At 39.5% G+C, this 17366-nt stretch overlaps 1 protein-coding gene across 14 annotated transcripts in view; it reads right to left on the minus strand.

The window, feature by feature from the left end:
- Window positions 1–5535: 5535 nt before the first annotated feature.
- SORBS2 (sorbin and SH3 domain containing 2) overlaps window positions 5536–17366 on the minus strand; it is a 197991-nt gene continuing 186160 nt past the window's right edge. For 13 of the 14 annotated variants that reach the window (XM_079779510.1, XM_079779516.1, XM_079779514.1 and 10 more), the window contains 3 exons: window positions 12218–12267; window positions 8390–8496; window positions 5536–7657 (listed from right to left, as the gene is read on the minus strand). In XM_079779510.1, the coding sequence (XP_079635636.1) occupies window positions 7596–7657; window positions 8390–8496; window positions 12218–12267 (219 nt within the window). In that variant the 3' untranslated portion in view covers window positions 5536–7595. The remainder of the gene's footprint in view (window positions 7658–8389; window positions 8497–12217; window positions 12268–17366) is intronic. The other variant, XM_079779506.1, reaches the window with a different exon arrangement.

Consider the following 17366-nt stretch of genomic DNA (forward strand, 5'->3'; position numbering starts at 1 on the left):
AAACCTGATGAACAGAACAGACTGGTGAATGTAATAGAATCAGGGGCATGGAAAGGGAGCAGACTGACAATTCTCAGGGGGAAGGGGTTGTGGGGGGTGCGGGAAGAGATTGGACAAAGAGCTTACACCTATGGACAAGGTCAGTGGTGTGGGGGGTGGTGGGGCGGAGAGGGCCTGGAGTGGGGTGGGAACTGGGTGGAGAGGAGCTATGGGGGGAAAAAGAGGAACATCTGTAATAATCTGAACAATAAAGATTTTTTTAAAAAAGAAGCATAAATTGGTACTCACAAAATAGTCAGGGGGATATAAAATACGGCATAGGGAATATAGTCAATAATATCATAATAACTATGTATGGTGCCAGGTGGGTACTGGAAATATCAGGGGGAACATTTTGTAAAGTATATGATTGTTTAACCAGTGTGTTGTACATCTGAAACCAATCCTTTATAATAAAAGCCTAATATACTAAAAAAAGAAAAGAAGGACAGGGAACTAGCCTTTATTTAGTGCCAACTATGTGTTAGATTCTGCTTGTATATTTTATCTCATTTACTCAAATAAACATGTGATTTTTTTACTGTCCTCATTCTCTAAGCTAACTGAAGTTGTTACCAGGTCAGGGCCTAAAAAAACGAGCCTGAACTTGAAAATATGATTTTCATACTGTTTTATAGGACTTGTGTTGGCAAAGTGAGGCATTCACTCTTTCATACTTTTTAAAAATAAACTTTGAATTCCAGAATGATCCTTAAATAATATGTCATTATCACACACAGTCAAAAAGGAGGCTTAGACAGACACATTTGGATTTGAAGCTGACACCATGGTCCTTGTTGTTTTAAATCTCTTGTTGCAGGGAAAAATGTCTCCTGAGGTAAGAAGATTATTCATGACCCCATTTAGAAAATAGATCATCTCATCTACGTATGATCAGTGTTGAGAAGTATGCTGTGGTTTTAATACAGCTGTCTAGCATTTATCTTTGATAATGAAAGAAATACCAGGCCCAGTAATCCATGGGCAGATGTCTGCTAAGCTTGTTGTCAGGGCATCTGACAGCTGACCAAAGGCATAACTCTGTGTGTTGAGAGATGTTGGATGCATGGGGGGTCTAGATAGCACTAGCTCAGAGTTCATGAGCATTTTGAGATTACTCCATTAGAAGAGAGAAGGAGAGAAAGAGAGTGAGGGAGAGAAAACAATATTATAAATACTTTGAACAAATAGTCCCAGGGGTTTTCCTAGGAATTATGTCAAAGGTCAGCTTGCTAGTTCTAACTCATTTCTGTCAACCACTCTTTTTCTTTGTTGAGGGGTTAGGAGAAAAATGCCAATAATTTTAAGTAGAAGCCTATGCTATCAGCAACTCTGAGAAACTAACAAATGGTTAGTGTGTACAGGAACAGCCTTTGAAGGGGACTTTATTATTAAGAAGGAAATAAATCTCATCCCCCATTTGGTTTATGGATACATACACAAGTCCTGAATAGCTTAAGGTCTGCGTATGTGTGTTTTCTCTTGTTTTTAATTAAACATACTTTATTGCTATTTAGTCGCTAAGGTGAACTAAGTAAATTATCAAAGAGTCATATCTTGCTGCATCAACAGCTCAGCCTCCAGTTGAGATGTTGGTGGCATTCAGTCAGGAATCTTGAAGCCAGAATGCCTTGAATGCCAAGTTTGATGGAATTTTGGTCTTGATATCATATTCCTTGTATCAAAGCTCATCTTCAGAACCAAACAGTGTCACTGGTTCAAATATAGGCTAGTGTCTTTGAGCAATGGCAGCAAAAAGGTGCTACAGGTTAACATTGCATTACAGACCTAACAAAATCAATATTTATGCCAATCTAATTTTGAGACCAATTTTACATGATATGGTTAAAGAATAATGAGCGAGTCATTAGAAAAGTATACTGATTCCTAGCTATTCTGCCCAAGGGGATTTTTACAGGATAAGTATTGTCTATAAATTTTGAGCTCATACCTCATCATGACCTTATCAATACTTGCATTCTGAAGAAGAACAATGATATTTCATGATTATCCAATGAACAACTCTGATATTACTAGCTTTCATTATCTATCTTTTCTTACTTTAACAGTGCCCATAAAGATACACACACACAGGGGTCGGCAAAAGTGGGTTTACAATTATTCGAATGGAAAATAATACAATAATTAAGAATAATACAAAAGTAAACTGTGTTTCACGTACTCAGCACTGTAAACCTACTTTTGCCCACTCTGTGTGTGTGTATATATATATATATATATATATATATATATATATATATGTATATCACACACACACAGTGACAAATGCAGTTGATTGAATGTTTCAATGCCATCCTCTGTCCCTTGTGGAATGGAAACTAGCAGACTCCTGACACTTCCTTTGAAGGCTCTTCTGATGGCATTTGGGATGACTTCTTGAAGCAAGTGATTGAGAACATCTGGTGAAACAAAGTGGGTCAAATAGTCTGGTGTTGTGGACTAGGTGCTAACTAGAGATCTCAGGAGTTGAGGGCCCGAGGCAGTATCTGGAGATATCCAGGTACCCTTGCTGTTTCTTTGATGTCCCCTGAGTCATCCTGCCAAGTTGTGCAATTATAACTGAGAAATGGGCCATGTCTCTCATAGACGGTATACCCATCATGGAAGCAGCCCTTGCAAAACCTGGGGACCTAGAGTCCCGAGGGCTAACAAAAGAATGATCCCGAAATCCCTGGGGCCTATGGAGACATAAAAAGCTTTGGATAGCTTCTCAATAGATCCACACAGAAAGCTTCAGCCACCAAGATGAGCCCAGTGAATGTGCCAAAAGCGATGGTGCTTCAATGCCTAGCCTTATATTCTAAAGGTTCTGCAAAATGTGGTTCCATGACCTAAGGCTCCATAAAGCATTTTATTATTGAACCTTCCAAACTCACCAGAGGTACTCCCCAGGCTGTGAATGATGTGTAGACATGTAAGACAACGGAGAAAGGCAAGATCAGAGAGAGGGACTCCTCTCCCTAGAGCTTGTGCTGTAGGGTGGATTGATGGTGGGTTTCCTCATCTATGTAAGTTTGGGAGTAATTAATGAGTAAGAAGATCTTACTATAGTTTTACCCCCTGGGACCTAGAATTTTTTTCTTACATTACCGATTTTTTCTTACATTATTGTCATCTTCTGTTGGGGTGGCTCTACATGTATGTGTGTGCGTGCAGGGGAGAAGGGTGTAAGCTGAACTACTCACCGGTTACCCTCTTCTGTCCGTTTGAACTCAAAACGTGTGCACTTTGCTAAGCCCCAGGATGGTTTAGATGTTGTACCCAACTGCTCTGTAGTTCACATATTTCTCAATTTAATGTCTCTCTTCCGTTAGCCATTCTATAGCTCTAAAAATGCCTAATGCATGTGATGGCTTATGGTATGGAGATAATATTTTCTTTTTTTCTCTTTGTCTCTCCTTTCCTTCCTCTACCATTTCCTCAGATTGCAACATTATTTAGTGATACTTCTGTAATTTTTGTCTATTGGTTTTGAATTAATTGCATTTTCATGAGTTCTGGGGATTGACTTCAACGTTTCCTCACTCCTTTATAAACCTGTTGTCAAATTGACTTGAAAACATGACTTATTCACTGTATTTCAGAGTCCTGACTCAATAGTAAATGAAGGTTATACAATAATATGTCCAGTATGATCCCACTTTTGCCTGCGTATTACGCATATGCGCATGTGTGCGCGTGCGCACACACACACACACACACACACACACACACACTTCTATGCATGTGCAGAAAAATACTCCAGAGGAATATGTTTCCAAGTGTAATCTTTACCCTAAAAATGGGACTCTCAGTGATTGTCTCTTCTTTTTGTTCATTTATATTCTCTATTTTTCGACAATATGCATCTGTTGCTTGCGTAATTAAAAAATACTTTAAAAAGCCATTCTCAAGCTTTCTGTGTAATATCAGTGTAAGATCTGACACCCACCCACTGGTGTTGTTAATGGTAATTTATTTAAATGGCTTATTTGAAATGGCACTTATTTTTGGAAAATGTTGGGACAACTGAGTCACCCATCATATTTTAGGAAAAAAGATGAACAAGAAACCCCAAAGGAACAGGTGAAGATTTGCTAGGCAGAGGTCTGGCTCATACCGAAAGGTTTTTGGGTCAAGATATATGTATGTGCATGAGCTCAGCTGGAACTTTCCTGACCTGCGGAGGGGCTGAATTTAGCAGTGAGCTAAGGCTCCTGGTCGCTTAGTGAGTCACCCAGCAGAGAATGGCTGGGATACATACCCTAGGGCTTTGTAGACTGAGGAGTCCTGGGAGCACACTATGTTCCTAGAACACGCTGGGCTTGCCTGTCTCCAAGTGACACCGTTACCAAGCACTTCCCAAAGCCACCACCAGCTGCTGCGTGGGCTCACTGCCCACAGCCTCCAAGGCCCACAGCCATAGTGATCACAGCTCATGGGCAAACTCAAGCTCAGTTAACAAAGGTCAATCGCCCGGCTGGTGTGGCTCAGTGGTTGAGCGTCCACCTATGAACCAGGAGGTTGCGACTGGATTCCTGGTTAGGGCATATGCCCGGGTTGTGGGCTCGATCCCCAGTGGAGAGTGTGCAGGAGGCAGCTGATCAATGATTCTCTCTCATCAGTGATGTTTCTCTCTCCTTTTCCCTTCCTCTCTGAAGTAAATAAAAGTATATTAAAAAAGCAACATGTCAATAACCAAAATTATATCCTCATGGGTCACTGTATGCTTTTAAAGACCAAAGTGAGCTTTCCTTGGGGAAAGACTGTTTTACTGGATGGAACACATACCTTTCTTGTCATCCTTGGCACAGCCAGGTGCTGTGGGGAGTGGTGGCTGTTGGTGATGGCAGAGTATGTGGATGGTGGAGTGGGAGGAGGTAGAGGACGTAGCTGTTGAGCTGGGGGCACACAGTGTGATCTGCAGTGTGTTTAGCACTGAGGTTTGGGAGAATTTTAAGATAGTCGAATTGGGAAAGTGCTTACACCTTCTTGTAATTAACTTCTCCTTGGAAAAAAATAGCTGATTATCAGGCAGAAACATTTTAATGTGTTGTTTTAGCTGAAGAGCAATTTTTAACCAAAGTGTATTAAGCAAGCAAGCTTCAGTGGTGGGTTTAAAAAATTTTCTCTCACCCAGGTTGGTGTTGCTCAGTGGTTATATTCTTAGTCTGTGGACTGAAGGATCTTGGGTTTGATATCTCTCTCTCTCTCTCTCTCTCTCTCTCTCTCTCTCTCTCTCTCTCTCTTTCTCTCTCTCTCTCTCTCTCCTTCTCTCTCTCCTCCCTCCCTTACACACTCTAAAAATCAATGGAAAAATGTCATCAGGGGGAGGATTAAAGAAACATTTCTTCTCAGAGCTGAGGCAAATACATTTTTCCTTCCATTGGTATGTCTAGAGAACACAGAGCAAATGCATTTTCTCTCAGCTTATCTAACAGATTGGATAAAATACACAATTCCCTGAAGGATAAATGTCAAGAAGAAAGACTGAAGTATACTTCCAAGCAAAATTTATTAGATGTCTATTCAAGAAAAACACAATGACCTTTGCTTGTAAGAATTCGAAGTCAATGACCTGAAAGCCAAGTAGGAATATTTTTTCCTTTCAAAATCAGGTACAGAGAGTAGAAACAGTAATTTTTCTTAAATATGACAGGCAACAGATATTGAAGTCTTTTCTCATAAATGGCATGGAAGATAATTATTCATTTATCAGCAAAGCTGCATGCAGTTGACCTAATTTCAAACCCAAGGCCTTTAAAATATAAAGCTGGTTGTGAACTTGACAGCAATCAAGGTTGGCTACTCAAAGGTGTTTCTTTACCTTCTTCCTATTGAAACCCCTCTGTACTGGATACTTATATACATTTCAGTCTGGCTGCTAAGATCTTTTAAGATCATAAACTTTTGCATAAATGCTATCTTATAGAATCACACTATCGAGGCGTGCTTATGATCTGTGGGATATACAAAGGATCATCTTCAGCTTAGTTTAAGTGAAGGATAAAGACCAAGTTAGGAAATTCCCTTGTTTTCTCAACAACTAAATAGTCTGTACAAAAAAAAAAAAAAAAAAGAGCAACCATATGTACAAAATTCTAGAGTCTACTTACATTGTGAAAAGATCAGTCACTGTCCACAGAAGAAATGCCATAAAAAGTTTTCTCTATAAGGTGCTCAAGATCCAAATATGAATAGTTCTTATGCAAAGTCATAAGAAATACAAAGCTAGTTCTCAGGGGGTGTGTAATTCAGGCACTGTTCGCCACATTAAATCTTCCAGGTCCCAATATCATTTTGTAAATTTCTACCTCAGGGCAGAAAATAGAACCTGGATGAGTTAACATTGCCTCTAAAAAGTGCCTAATGTATTTTGAGGAAGTATTTTATACACACCAGAAAATCAGGCTCAACATATTCCTGTCCTCAAATGTAGCCAGGATTCTGAGTTCCATAGAAAAAAAATAATTATTATAGTAAAAATAATTGTATTGATCATAATCCTTGCTAAAACCAGCCTTAATACCTGTGATACTCCTAAAGTTTTCTATTTCTATAAAATAATGTGTGGGATTCTTTTACATTCCATAAAATGTATGACATATCATATGGATTGCCTGTTCTCATACAATCGCAAATGGCTATGTGCACACACAGTGAAATCCTACCTAGGAATATTGCTCACGGATACTTTCAAGTGTCTATGTTAGAATAACTCTTTGCACCTCTCACTAACACTGCTTTTATTTAAATTTTGTCAGATAAATAAGCACTAAGGGCTCATTGTTTATGATGCTGATTATTACATTTTAATATAAAATAGCAACGCAACTTTACAACACAATATTTTTTTTTTTTGTAGTCTAGCTAAATCTCTTATATTCTCATGATTTATTACCCAAAGCTCTTACTCACTTACTGTTTGCACTTCTAAAAAGTACAAAAGAATCGCAGGGAAAGACTGCTATTTGAAAACCCACATTCAATCAACAAAAATCACACTCATCCAAATGAACGCTCCTACTCTTGCTTTAGCTTGTGTAATCACTGTGCATATTACAACATACGTATAAGTGCAGGCAAATAATAGCTGAAGTACAGTTGTCATGTCGTGTAAACGAGGACTCTAGGCAAACTCGTGAAAGGAACACAGACTGCCAAGCTAAGAGTGTGGACACGCACACCACGTATTTAGTAATAAACCATCTTCTGGTCGCCTGAGGAGGGGGGGGGGGACATCCTCAAAGTGGACCAGGGAACCTCCTCGAGACACTGTTCAATTTATTTCACCCTTTGTAGGTATGAAGACTTTCTTTCTGATCCTAACGTACAGACTTTCAGTTTAGAGCAGAAAGCAGGGATATGCACTTTCACACGGAACAGGCCTGCCAGCCTCCCCGAGGCTCCGGCGGTTACTCTGCTGGTGGTTGGGCGGCAGGTGGAGACGGGGACGGTGGTGACTTCTATGGGAAACATAAGGCATGAGAGCGGGAGGCCTGCGGGGTCTTTCGGGCAAGGTTCTGAGACGCCGCGTACACAGGAGGGAGGGTGCTTCACAGCCTCTTGACATAGTTTCCGGGGAAAGTACCAAAGAATTTGGTTCTTCTTGAGGTTCCTGCAACACATGAAAGGGGGGTGATATAAGATGAAATAGTTCATACGCGTGGGCCTGGAACTCTGCGTTCCAAGGCTTCCCAACCTGAGCAAGGCCTGCAGGGTTTGCAGAAGCGGGAAACTCGCTTGGGGACGTGAGGAAGGTAGTCAGGTGAAAGAGAAACAAAGACTGGGAGGATGGTGTCTGGTACTCTTGTCCACAAATCTTCTCCCAGAAGACGTCTAGTCTTCTCTCAAGATGTAAGAATGAGACTGTCTTTTCAGTGGTCAGAATGGGATGTCTGTCTCCCTCCTTCCTCCGCAAATGAAGGCTAAGACTGGCCTCTTCGGGTAACGACAGCAGCCCTAGACGGGGGTGAGTGACCTTGTTCTCTCAAACTGACCCTCACGGCTGACAACTAGCACTCCCCACGGAACAGAGCATTGATACTACTCATCTAGGGAACATTTTTGTTTTTCTTCTTACATCTCAGTCTTTCCTGGTTGGTGCTCTTTAAAGAAATTTTCTTCTCCCAGTTGAGCCAGAAATAAAGCTAACAGAAAACCATATCTACCTGGAGCAGTCAGTGCTCACCTATATTAAAAATGCAGTTGCCTTGGGATGACAGATGAATGTATGGAAGATCCAAGGCATTGTGAACTCAAAGCCCGACCGCCGTACCCAACCACGCAGGGAGCAAACACAAGCACGTTAAACATGGGCAAATGTGTGTGAAAGGAACTGTACACGTACCCACAAACCATCCATCATCACATTTTTCCATCACGTCGATGACGTCGCTTTCTCTGAGCTCCAGCTCGTCTTCATTCCTAGGAGTATAGTTATACAGAGCCTGAAACCTTAAACAGGACAGATGCAAGTGTTTAACACAAAATTCACACCTTTGTGAAACTATAGAAGATATACAACATTAATTTTGCTTTTAGCATTTCTATTATTATATTATAATTATGATATTACTATTAACCTAAGTCTTTGGTAAGCTTGTAAATAGAACTATTTAGACTCTCATGGAAATTAAATCACTCAGAATTTCAAAACTCGCAATGAGGAATATTCATGGAAGATGATAACATCCACGAATTGGATTTAAACATTTTAACATTTATAATCCAGAGTCACATTTCAATTGGCCAGTCAGAGATATCTAGCATTCAGACATTAAACAATAGGACAGAATATAAAAAAAGTGCCATGTGTATTATTCAGCTATATAAAAACAAGGAATTACAGTTTTAGCTATCTAGAAGCAGAAGTAATTAATTGCTGTTTGCAAGTTGAATTTTCAAAGGATTCTAAATTGAGATGTGCAAAATGTCTCTGACATATATCTTCTAAATCACTGAGTGGGAATTACTAGAAAAAAGAGTTTTGTTTTTTTTTCACCAAAAGAATTCTTTAAAACGGTTTGGTTTCATAGTTTGAATCCGTGTTTTCTCAGATTTAGAATATGAAAATCTGATGTTGTCCACCTATGAAATGAAATGGATGTATTCTATGCTTAGTTATCACTTGAGCTAATATCAAAGAGTAGGGGTATTATGGGCATAAATTCCTTTTAAAAGGTTCTGTAGAAATTGTGTTTGATGTAAAAACTCTCTTGAAACAGTTTTACATAAAAAATGACTTATCAGTAATGCTACTCATTTTCCTTTCTCTGTCTGAATTCTTTGAGAGCATATATTTTGGTGACATTGATCAGTAACAAATTCAGCCATTGAATTTTTGGTAATAAAATCGCTTGTATTTTAACGCATATTAACATGGACTGGCATTTTGAAAAGTGACGACACAAATTCTAGCAGCTGAGGCCAGGCAGCATTGGATGTGCAGTAAGGACAAAGACATCCCAGTGCTTCTAAAATGTTATCAGTATTGGGAGGGGGATTAAAAAAAAAAATCAGTGAACTTGTTTCTGCTGTTTTCGTAACAGTTGTGCAATTCTGCCAATGTAAGAATAGAAGAACCACATTTCAGGGCATTTTGGTTTTTTTAAAGCCAACTTTGAAAAGCTGATTAATATTGAACCCTGCTCAGGAATAAGGATGGTGTATTTCTCGTGTCTTCATTCCGTCGGAAAATCACATTTTGGTGGAACAAAACTATTCTGTCACGTGGACTCAAACATCAGGTCAGAAGTCAGGGACGGGGCTCCCCTGGCTTCCTCTCGGTCCGTGCACTTGTTTGGGGTGGGGGACCTGATAAAGTGGGCGCCGGTGGGGGGTGTCTGAGAAAGGGTGGGTAAGATGTGGTGCCTAACACCGTCTCCTAGAAGACCTTCTCTTCCCTGGCCTGGCCCGAAGCCTGAGCTGCGACACTGGAGATGCCTTCCCTGTCAGTACCTGGTCCTCCGAGGACACCTTGTCAGCGCTTGTGCTTGTGGGGCTTGGCCCCTGAGGTCCTCTGCTGAGAGGGGGTTGGATTATGGGGAAGGGCCGGGGAAAGTCTGAGAACAGTGGCAACAAGGCAGGGAGGTGTCGAATACCGACGTGACTTCGCTTGGAGGCTTGCTCGGGTCATCCCTGATTTTGCTGTTTGCTTTAAGGATTTGACGTCGAGGCCCTTCGGATGAACGGATGATATGTTTTGTATACCCACGGGGCAAGGTGATGGCAAGATAGTCCCTTTTCCAAATTCACACGAGTGAGATGGTCATTCATTGCCCTGCCGCTAATTCAATGGCTGTGCACCGCGTCTCTCCCTTTGGGAAAATGATTTTCTGATTGAGTTTTTTCAGGCTCAGCCCTCACCCAGGCACATCTCCAACCACGTAGGGAGACAGGCCTATTTAAGGCCACAGAGCCCAGCTGCTTGAAGAATCTCAAGGTCCCAAGAGCTAAAATAAAATTGGCATGAACTCCTACTTCACTTGGGTGTGACGAAAGCCAGCGTGCATGTCAAAATTTACTTACCCCTCTGGTTTAGTTAGACCCCAAAAGGCAGGGAGGGGTGAGGGGGGTTGAAGGGAAACACAAACAAACCTTTCAGAAATCCTCCTGCCTCATTGGCTTTCAAAATCATTGTTGCACAACAGGAAATGCAGTCGAATGACAATGGAAAATGCTGTTTTGAAAGATGTGTTGGTGAGATGAATGATGGTGGTGGGTTAGGATGCCTCAAAAAGACCTCTGTCCTTTAAATAGGAAATCCTCAGCCAAACTTAAGTTCTCTAACTTGCAACTTTTTCTATAACGTATTTCACCACAATTCTGAATATAGAGACATAAAGCATTGTGTCACTATTTTTTTTTTTAAATGAAAGAGATTAAGCGACACCCTATTATCCTACTAACTGGGGTTGTAATCAAATAGAAATTTCATAAAGCATATTTTATAATGTCCAAGGCAGGACGTCGAAAATGTGCCATCTTCCACCTGTGAGCGCAGTAGTTTCATAAACAGTCAAATGAGCACACTGGAAGTTTTGACTCCATGTTACTTAAACCAGTGCGACGTCACATACCTATTCCTTCATAAAGTCCTTAAAAGCTGCTGCTATAATCTATTAGTAATGCAATCAACCTAAACAGCCCTGACATTTCTTCTTGTGTGATGTGATCCTATCGTTGTCTGAGAAAAAAGAAACCCAAAACCCAAAAAACAAACTGAAACTTTAGAATTAAAGGCCATATTTAAACTTTTCCCAGTTAATGGATTTTTGAATGATTCTTATTTCCAACCTGTGCTTTTCATGGTCTTTTTCTTAGCAAGACCTTCTGGCTGTACTCAGGGACAGCAGCCTCAGGGGGGAGACGGTTTCTGAAGGGCATGCTTTTCGCTGAGTGTCAGGTCTGCGAGGAGTGAGGGGGGTGCATGGCCCTGCAGGACTGGCTCTGTCCCAGTGAGCAGAGCCTGGGCAGCGGGCTGGAGGCTCACCTGTGCTCAGGTAGGCCTGATGGGGCTCCTTCCAGGGTCAGCTCCTGACTCACAGAATGAGGGGGAGCCAATAGGAGGTAGGGCACCTCTGAGTATCTCTCACGGGCAAAAATGGAGCAGGAAAGACACACAACATATGGGTCTTGAAGACAGTGCCTGACCCCTTCGGGTTGATCTGGCTACGTATCAGCAGGGAGAGGGAATTTGAAAGTGTAAAAATTGTGATCGAATGACAGTGCCTTTTAAATACTGCCATTTCCAAAGACCCTTCTCAGAACGTAACTTTGGAATTATGTCCCAAATGTGTCCCCTTAAGTCTCCTGTTACATTTTCCTTCTCCCTAAATATGTGCAAAGACAACGTTGGGACATTTTCTGTGCCTGTAAAGCTGTAGTTACTAGGATCTACATGGCGAGTGAACAGAGAGGAGACAGATTCACAATCTTAGGAATCACTGCAGCTTTGGGAGGCCTTGCTAGTGCACGGATCAGTCTTCTCTGCAGATCACGGGTTTCTTTTTAAAAGTAGCTCTTTCTGTTATGAAGATGGAGACTATGGCAACCCCTCTCCCTCTCGGAGGCCTCCGGCTGCATAGCGGTGCCTTCCTCTACTTGGGTACATCCATCGTCCATGTGGGGTGGGTCAAGGTTAGTCTTGAATTTAGAAGAGAAGAAGAATACTTACGGTTCCCCCCCACCTTGAATGTTTTCATGAGTAAACACAGGACGCTGTGGCTGAAATGAAATGATTTGCAATGTAATCAATGTTTAAACTGGTACTAAGTAAGAGATAATTTGGATAATGGCATGGTACTTTTCTTAACATTTAATACATCCTGCTGTAAAAAACCAAGAGGAAGAAAAAAGAATACAACCAAACAATGGGTTTCTGCAGGATTAATCATTAAAATATTTTGGAGGGTGCTCTCAATGACTTCAAAAGAACCAAGGTTCGAATGCTTTGAACACATCTACAATCCAGTCTGCTCAAGTTTTAAGGGAAAGTCAGGGCTCGGTCCCATTGATTTTTCAAAAGCCAGGAACATGGCAAGAACATAGACACCAAACCACTGAATGGGAAGTCTGGACACCCTCATACAGCCTTGCTCCTCAGCGTTTTCTCAAGCAAGCAGAAAAGAAACCACATTGAGTCCGACAGCGAAGTATCCACACTCATTCTAATATGCTTTCCCCCCACAGACAACATTTCCACATACAGTACGGATGAAAATATCGATAGGCGGACATCCCATGCTACATTTGAATTAACATTCTCTGTTCTCAGTGTGGAGAAACACATGCATTTTAAAAAAGAGAAAACAGAGAACTTTGAATAGAATGCAACAAACAATATCCAGGTAACATGTAGCATTTTACCTTAGAAGAGAAATATTGGTTGGAATCCCCAGTGCACTGAACTCTCAAAAGAGTTTCCTTTCTTTTTATACTAAGCATCAAGACCAGTATCTGTAATAGATACTTATAATATTGGAAATGACAAACCTGAGCATATCCACATAAAGACTGCAATGAATGAAGGTTAACACGTCGGTTGAATATGTAAACTCAATGTTGTTTATACTGACTACCTAAATGTTATCGTTTAGGGGAAAATTACTATAATGTTCACAACACATTTCAAAAGCATTCTCTTCTAAATGATGGCTACCTGGTGAAATGAAGTAAATCAGAGTTTGCATAGCAATGATCAAAGTGACTGTTTGATGATTACTGAATTAGATATTAGATTGATCCAGGTCCATAGACATCCGGGTGAAGGCCAATTCCTGGGTTCCAGAGTTATGAGTAGATTCAGGCTGACTAACTTTCCCCTGCAAATTATCCATAGAAACCCCACTAGTCCAAGATTGGATGGGGAACTCTGGGGTTCCTTTCAGTCTATGAGTCTTAATTTTCTCCCTTCCTAAATTCTTTATCCACTCTCTTTCCATCTAAGCCGTCTAGCATACACTACTAAAATTTTAAGCTTTGACTGTAATAATTGGAAATGTTTGTTAACAGTATTCTTAGAAATTTCACTCAACAGTTTGCATAAATTTAAGACTAAAGAATGGCTAAAAATGTTTAGGCACATGTATGGCTTAAGAGAGTAGAATACTTTACCCCTATAAATCAATATAAAATTATTAACAATATATCTATTATTAAAATTATAAAATATACTATTTACAAATGATAAAGACTAAGCTGTTTTTCAGCCATTTTAAGATAATTGAATTTAATACATTAAATCAATTAAAATATATGAAAAGAGGTAAATATGTCATTTATAAGCCTATATGCTATTACGTTTCTTCAATTTCTTGTCCAATCACACAAACACACACACACACAGTGTCCCAAAAAATGTATACGCACTTTAACAGCTGATAGCTCAATTTTGAAAATGAAATGTATTTTAATAAACACTGCCTTTATAATTATTCAAAGTGTGTGTACACATTTTTTGGGGAATATATATATATATATATTTAATAAACACTTATATATATATATAAAATATATATATATATATATTTTAATAAACACTGCCTTTATAATTATTCAAAGTGTGTGTACACATTTTTTGGGGAATATATATATATTCCCAAAAAAATGTGTACACACACTTTGAATAATTATAAAGGCAGTGTTTATTAAAATACATTTCATTTTCAAAATTGAGCTATCAGCTGTTAAAGTGCGTATACATTTTTTGGGACACTGTGTGTGTGTGTGTTTGTGTGATTGGACAAGAAATTGAAGAAACGTAATATATACGCACTATATAAACGTAATATATATATATATTAAACTTTATTTTTATTATTGACACTATTACAGATGCCCCCATCCCCCCTTGCCCACCTCTACCCAGCCCCTTTTCTCTTCCCTAACTTTTAATGCAGAAATAAGGTGTATATATATATATATATATATATATATATATATATATATACATATATACATATATATTAATTGCTATCAATATTTTGTAATAATTTTTCAGTACACATTTTAGTTCTCTTAACCATTTTGTTCTTTTTTGTTCTGCAGTTGATTGTTCTAGCCTTTTTTCATTGTCATAAATAACAATGCTATGAACATTTTATACAAAGAACTGTTTTCTTCTTTTGAACCATTCCTGAGAAATCATTTCCAGGAGTAAAATTTCTGGCCAAAGATTATACATTCGAGCCACATGCTATTGAAACTGCTCACGTCGGTCACTCCAACATACTGTATATAAACATGTAACTTAAAAAAATCTACACTACCATATTTCAAATCACACATCAAGACAGGTCCTGTTTTCTCATAGAAATAGTCAGAGCACCATATTTCTAGTGCACAACAAAGTTAATAAACAATAAATATTATCTGTTCTTGCCTGAAGAGAACATGTTTTGTAAAATGTATTTCACTGTGCTCTAAAAATGGTGTGCCTATTTCCAACTTTTAAATTATTATGATACTTTTAAGTTGAGAAAAACCTTACTTTTACTTGTGGCATCTGGGGCTTGGTAAACGCAAATGTGACTACAACTAATATAATGCTTTGAAAATCAGTATCGTAACTTGTTATTGTCATTACAGTTTTACTGGTTTAATTCAATTCAGCTTACCTCATACATCATTGAACTGAATCATCCCTTTGACAATGATAAAAACTGGGCTATTACCAGAGGTCGTGGCTCCCTGATTCCACAGGCCCCCGAGTCTCAAGAACCGTGATCCTGGATTGCCGGCCAGGAGTGTCTGTGCTTTCACCCATCTTCCCCACTGTGTCTATTCCTTCACATCCTTCCAAAGGATCCTCCATTACTTTTTTTTTTCTTTCTCCTGAATCACCAGTTTTCTGTATGTTCACATTCTCAGGCCAGGATTTAGCACAGCTTTTATCAGCATAGATGTCATGTACCTACTATAATGGCAAGTTTTAGAATTTTCCTAAGGTTACCTTTAAGAGGAATCATTTCCATGCGAATGTGCATGACTGCAAACCAGTGTTGAGGAAAGATGACCATTACAGTATTTGAATTTATTTATTTTACTAGTAAAAGTATTTGGTCACTAGAGGAATACGTAGCAATAATAGATACATTTATGCATTTCTGGTGTTGGCATTGACTACGTAGCCTTGGATATGCACCTTAGGTTCCTGATCTCTAAAATCAAGGAGTTGGATGAGATGAGGATTGAGATCTTGCTTGTCCCCCTCAGGGAATCCATAATGGAATCCACATTTCACAGACATATTTTCTGTGTTATGTATAGGTGCCATCATCGACCTTACTCATTCAGTTGTCAGAGAGCTGGGACAAGGGACATTCATTTACAAGTGTCTCAGTCAGGTAAAAACAGTAATAGTAATAACTCAACTTCATTTTTGCAGATCAGTGAGCCAAAACCAAAGATGATTTCTTAAGATCACAAATAAGTAAAAAGCAATAACAGAATTATAATTTTGGCTCTCACTCTTTATAGCATAAAATATTACTATGAGGGAATAGATGGCCTAAGTTGGTTAAAATCAGCCCTAACCCTAACCCTAACCCTAACCCTAACCCTAACCCTATTTATTTTTGCCTTTAAGCAGCTATTTATGCTCTGTGTGGCTACTCAAGCGAATTACCTTAGGGGACTATCTTTTGCGGTTCCTCCTCTTGGTGTTACAACCATGGGCACAAACCTAGAGGAGGAGCTCTGTACTGTATCTGCACTCCATTGCCACCTAATGGTGAGTAGTGGCAGCAACATTTAAGAGTTGTTCGTGCCTTTACTCAGCTCTCACCAAGTTCCTTTAACCTGGATTCATTTTGGAAGAATATTGTAAAGACCACAGAGCAATGTGGAATCGATATTCATCTCTTTTTCTGACCATGTTTTTCCCTTCCCATGTTTTAAATTCTTGAGAAAGGATCACGCTGGCCACCAGAATTTTTGGTCTATGATAATTTCTATTTTAACGATCTACCCAGGCATTTCTATTATTCACGACTTCTTAGCCGTTTTGCGACAAATACAGAACAGTATACATTTGTGCCACCCAGAAAGGCTCACGTGAACTGTGAACGTATGAATGTGGTTTTCAAGCCAACAGATTACAGACACTGTGCTGGAAATGGTGGGTGAGAATTACATACACCATGCCTGCGTTATCTTGATGAGTCTTAGGGGGGCAATACAAATGAGAGAGCCCAATGGAGCATCATGCTGTTTTCATGGAAGCCTAAATATTTAACATTTTCCTTGGTAACGCAACAATTATTTTTAGTGTAGCTATTTTTAATGTCAAATGTCAAATATGGGTACAATCGAGACCGGTTTTAAGCACATGCTAATTTTCAAAGCCAGAACCAAGTCACAAACCACTGATCATATAGGAAGCTGCTTTGAAATATCCTACAATCTCTGGTATCAGTAAAACATACACTTCCCTAGCTCAGTCTGTCTGACACCCACCTATTTATCTGTGCTGCTGCAGAGGCGTCTCTGGAGGATCACCTATACCTTGTTGTAGGAAATTCTTAAATAAGGAGTCATTGCTACTTTAAATACTAAAGTGTGGGGAAATCTTTGAAAGAGTTAGCAGCAGTTCTAGAGTTCTTATGTCAATTCCGCCCCCCCCCCTCCCCCAGAAAATGTCACTTGTAGTACCTGCAACCAGAATTGGATGAACATCTCCTTTCAATAGTCCCGTGTTTCTGCTTCTCAGCTTATATTTCCTTCTTAAATTATGAAGTTAAATCAAACTTTTGCATAAATCTAAAGACTATAGACTATTCATGTTCCACAACAACACATATAACATGCCTAGTGTAAAGATCTGG

The sequence above is a fragment of the Cnephaeus nilssonii genome, assembly GCF_951640355.1.
Source record: "Cnephaeus nilssonii genome assembly, chromosome: 8".
NCBI classification, from domain to species: domain Eukaryota; kingdom Metazoa; phylum Chordata; class Mammalia; order Chiroptera; family Vespertilionidae; genus Cnephaeus; species Cnephaeus nilssonii.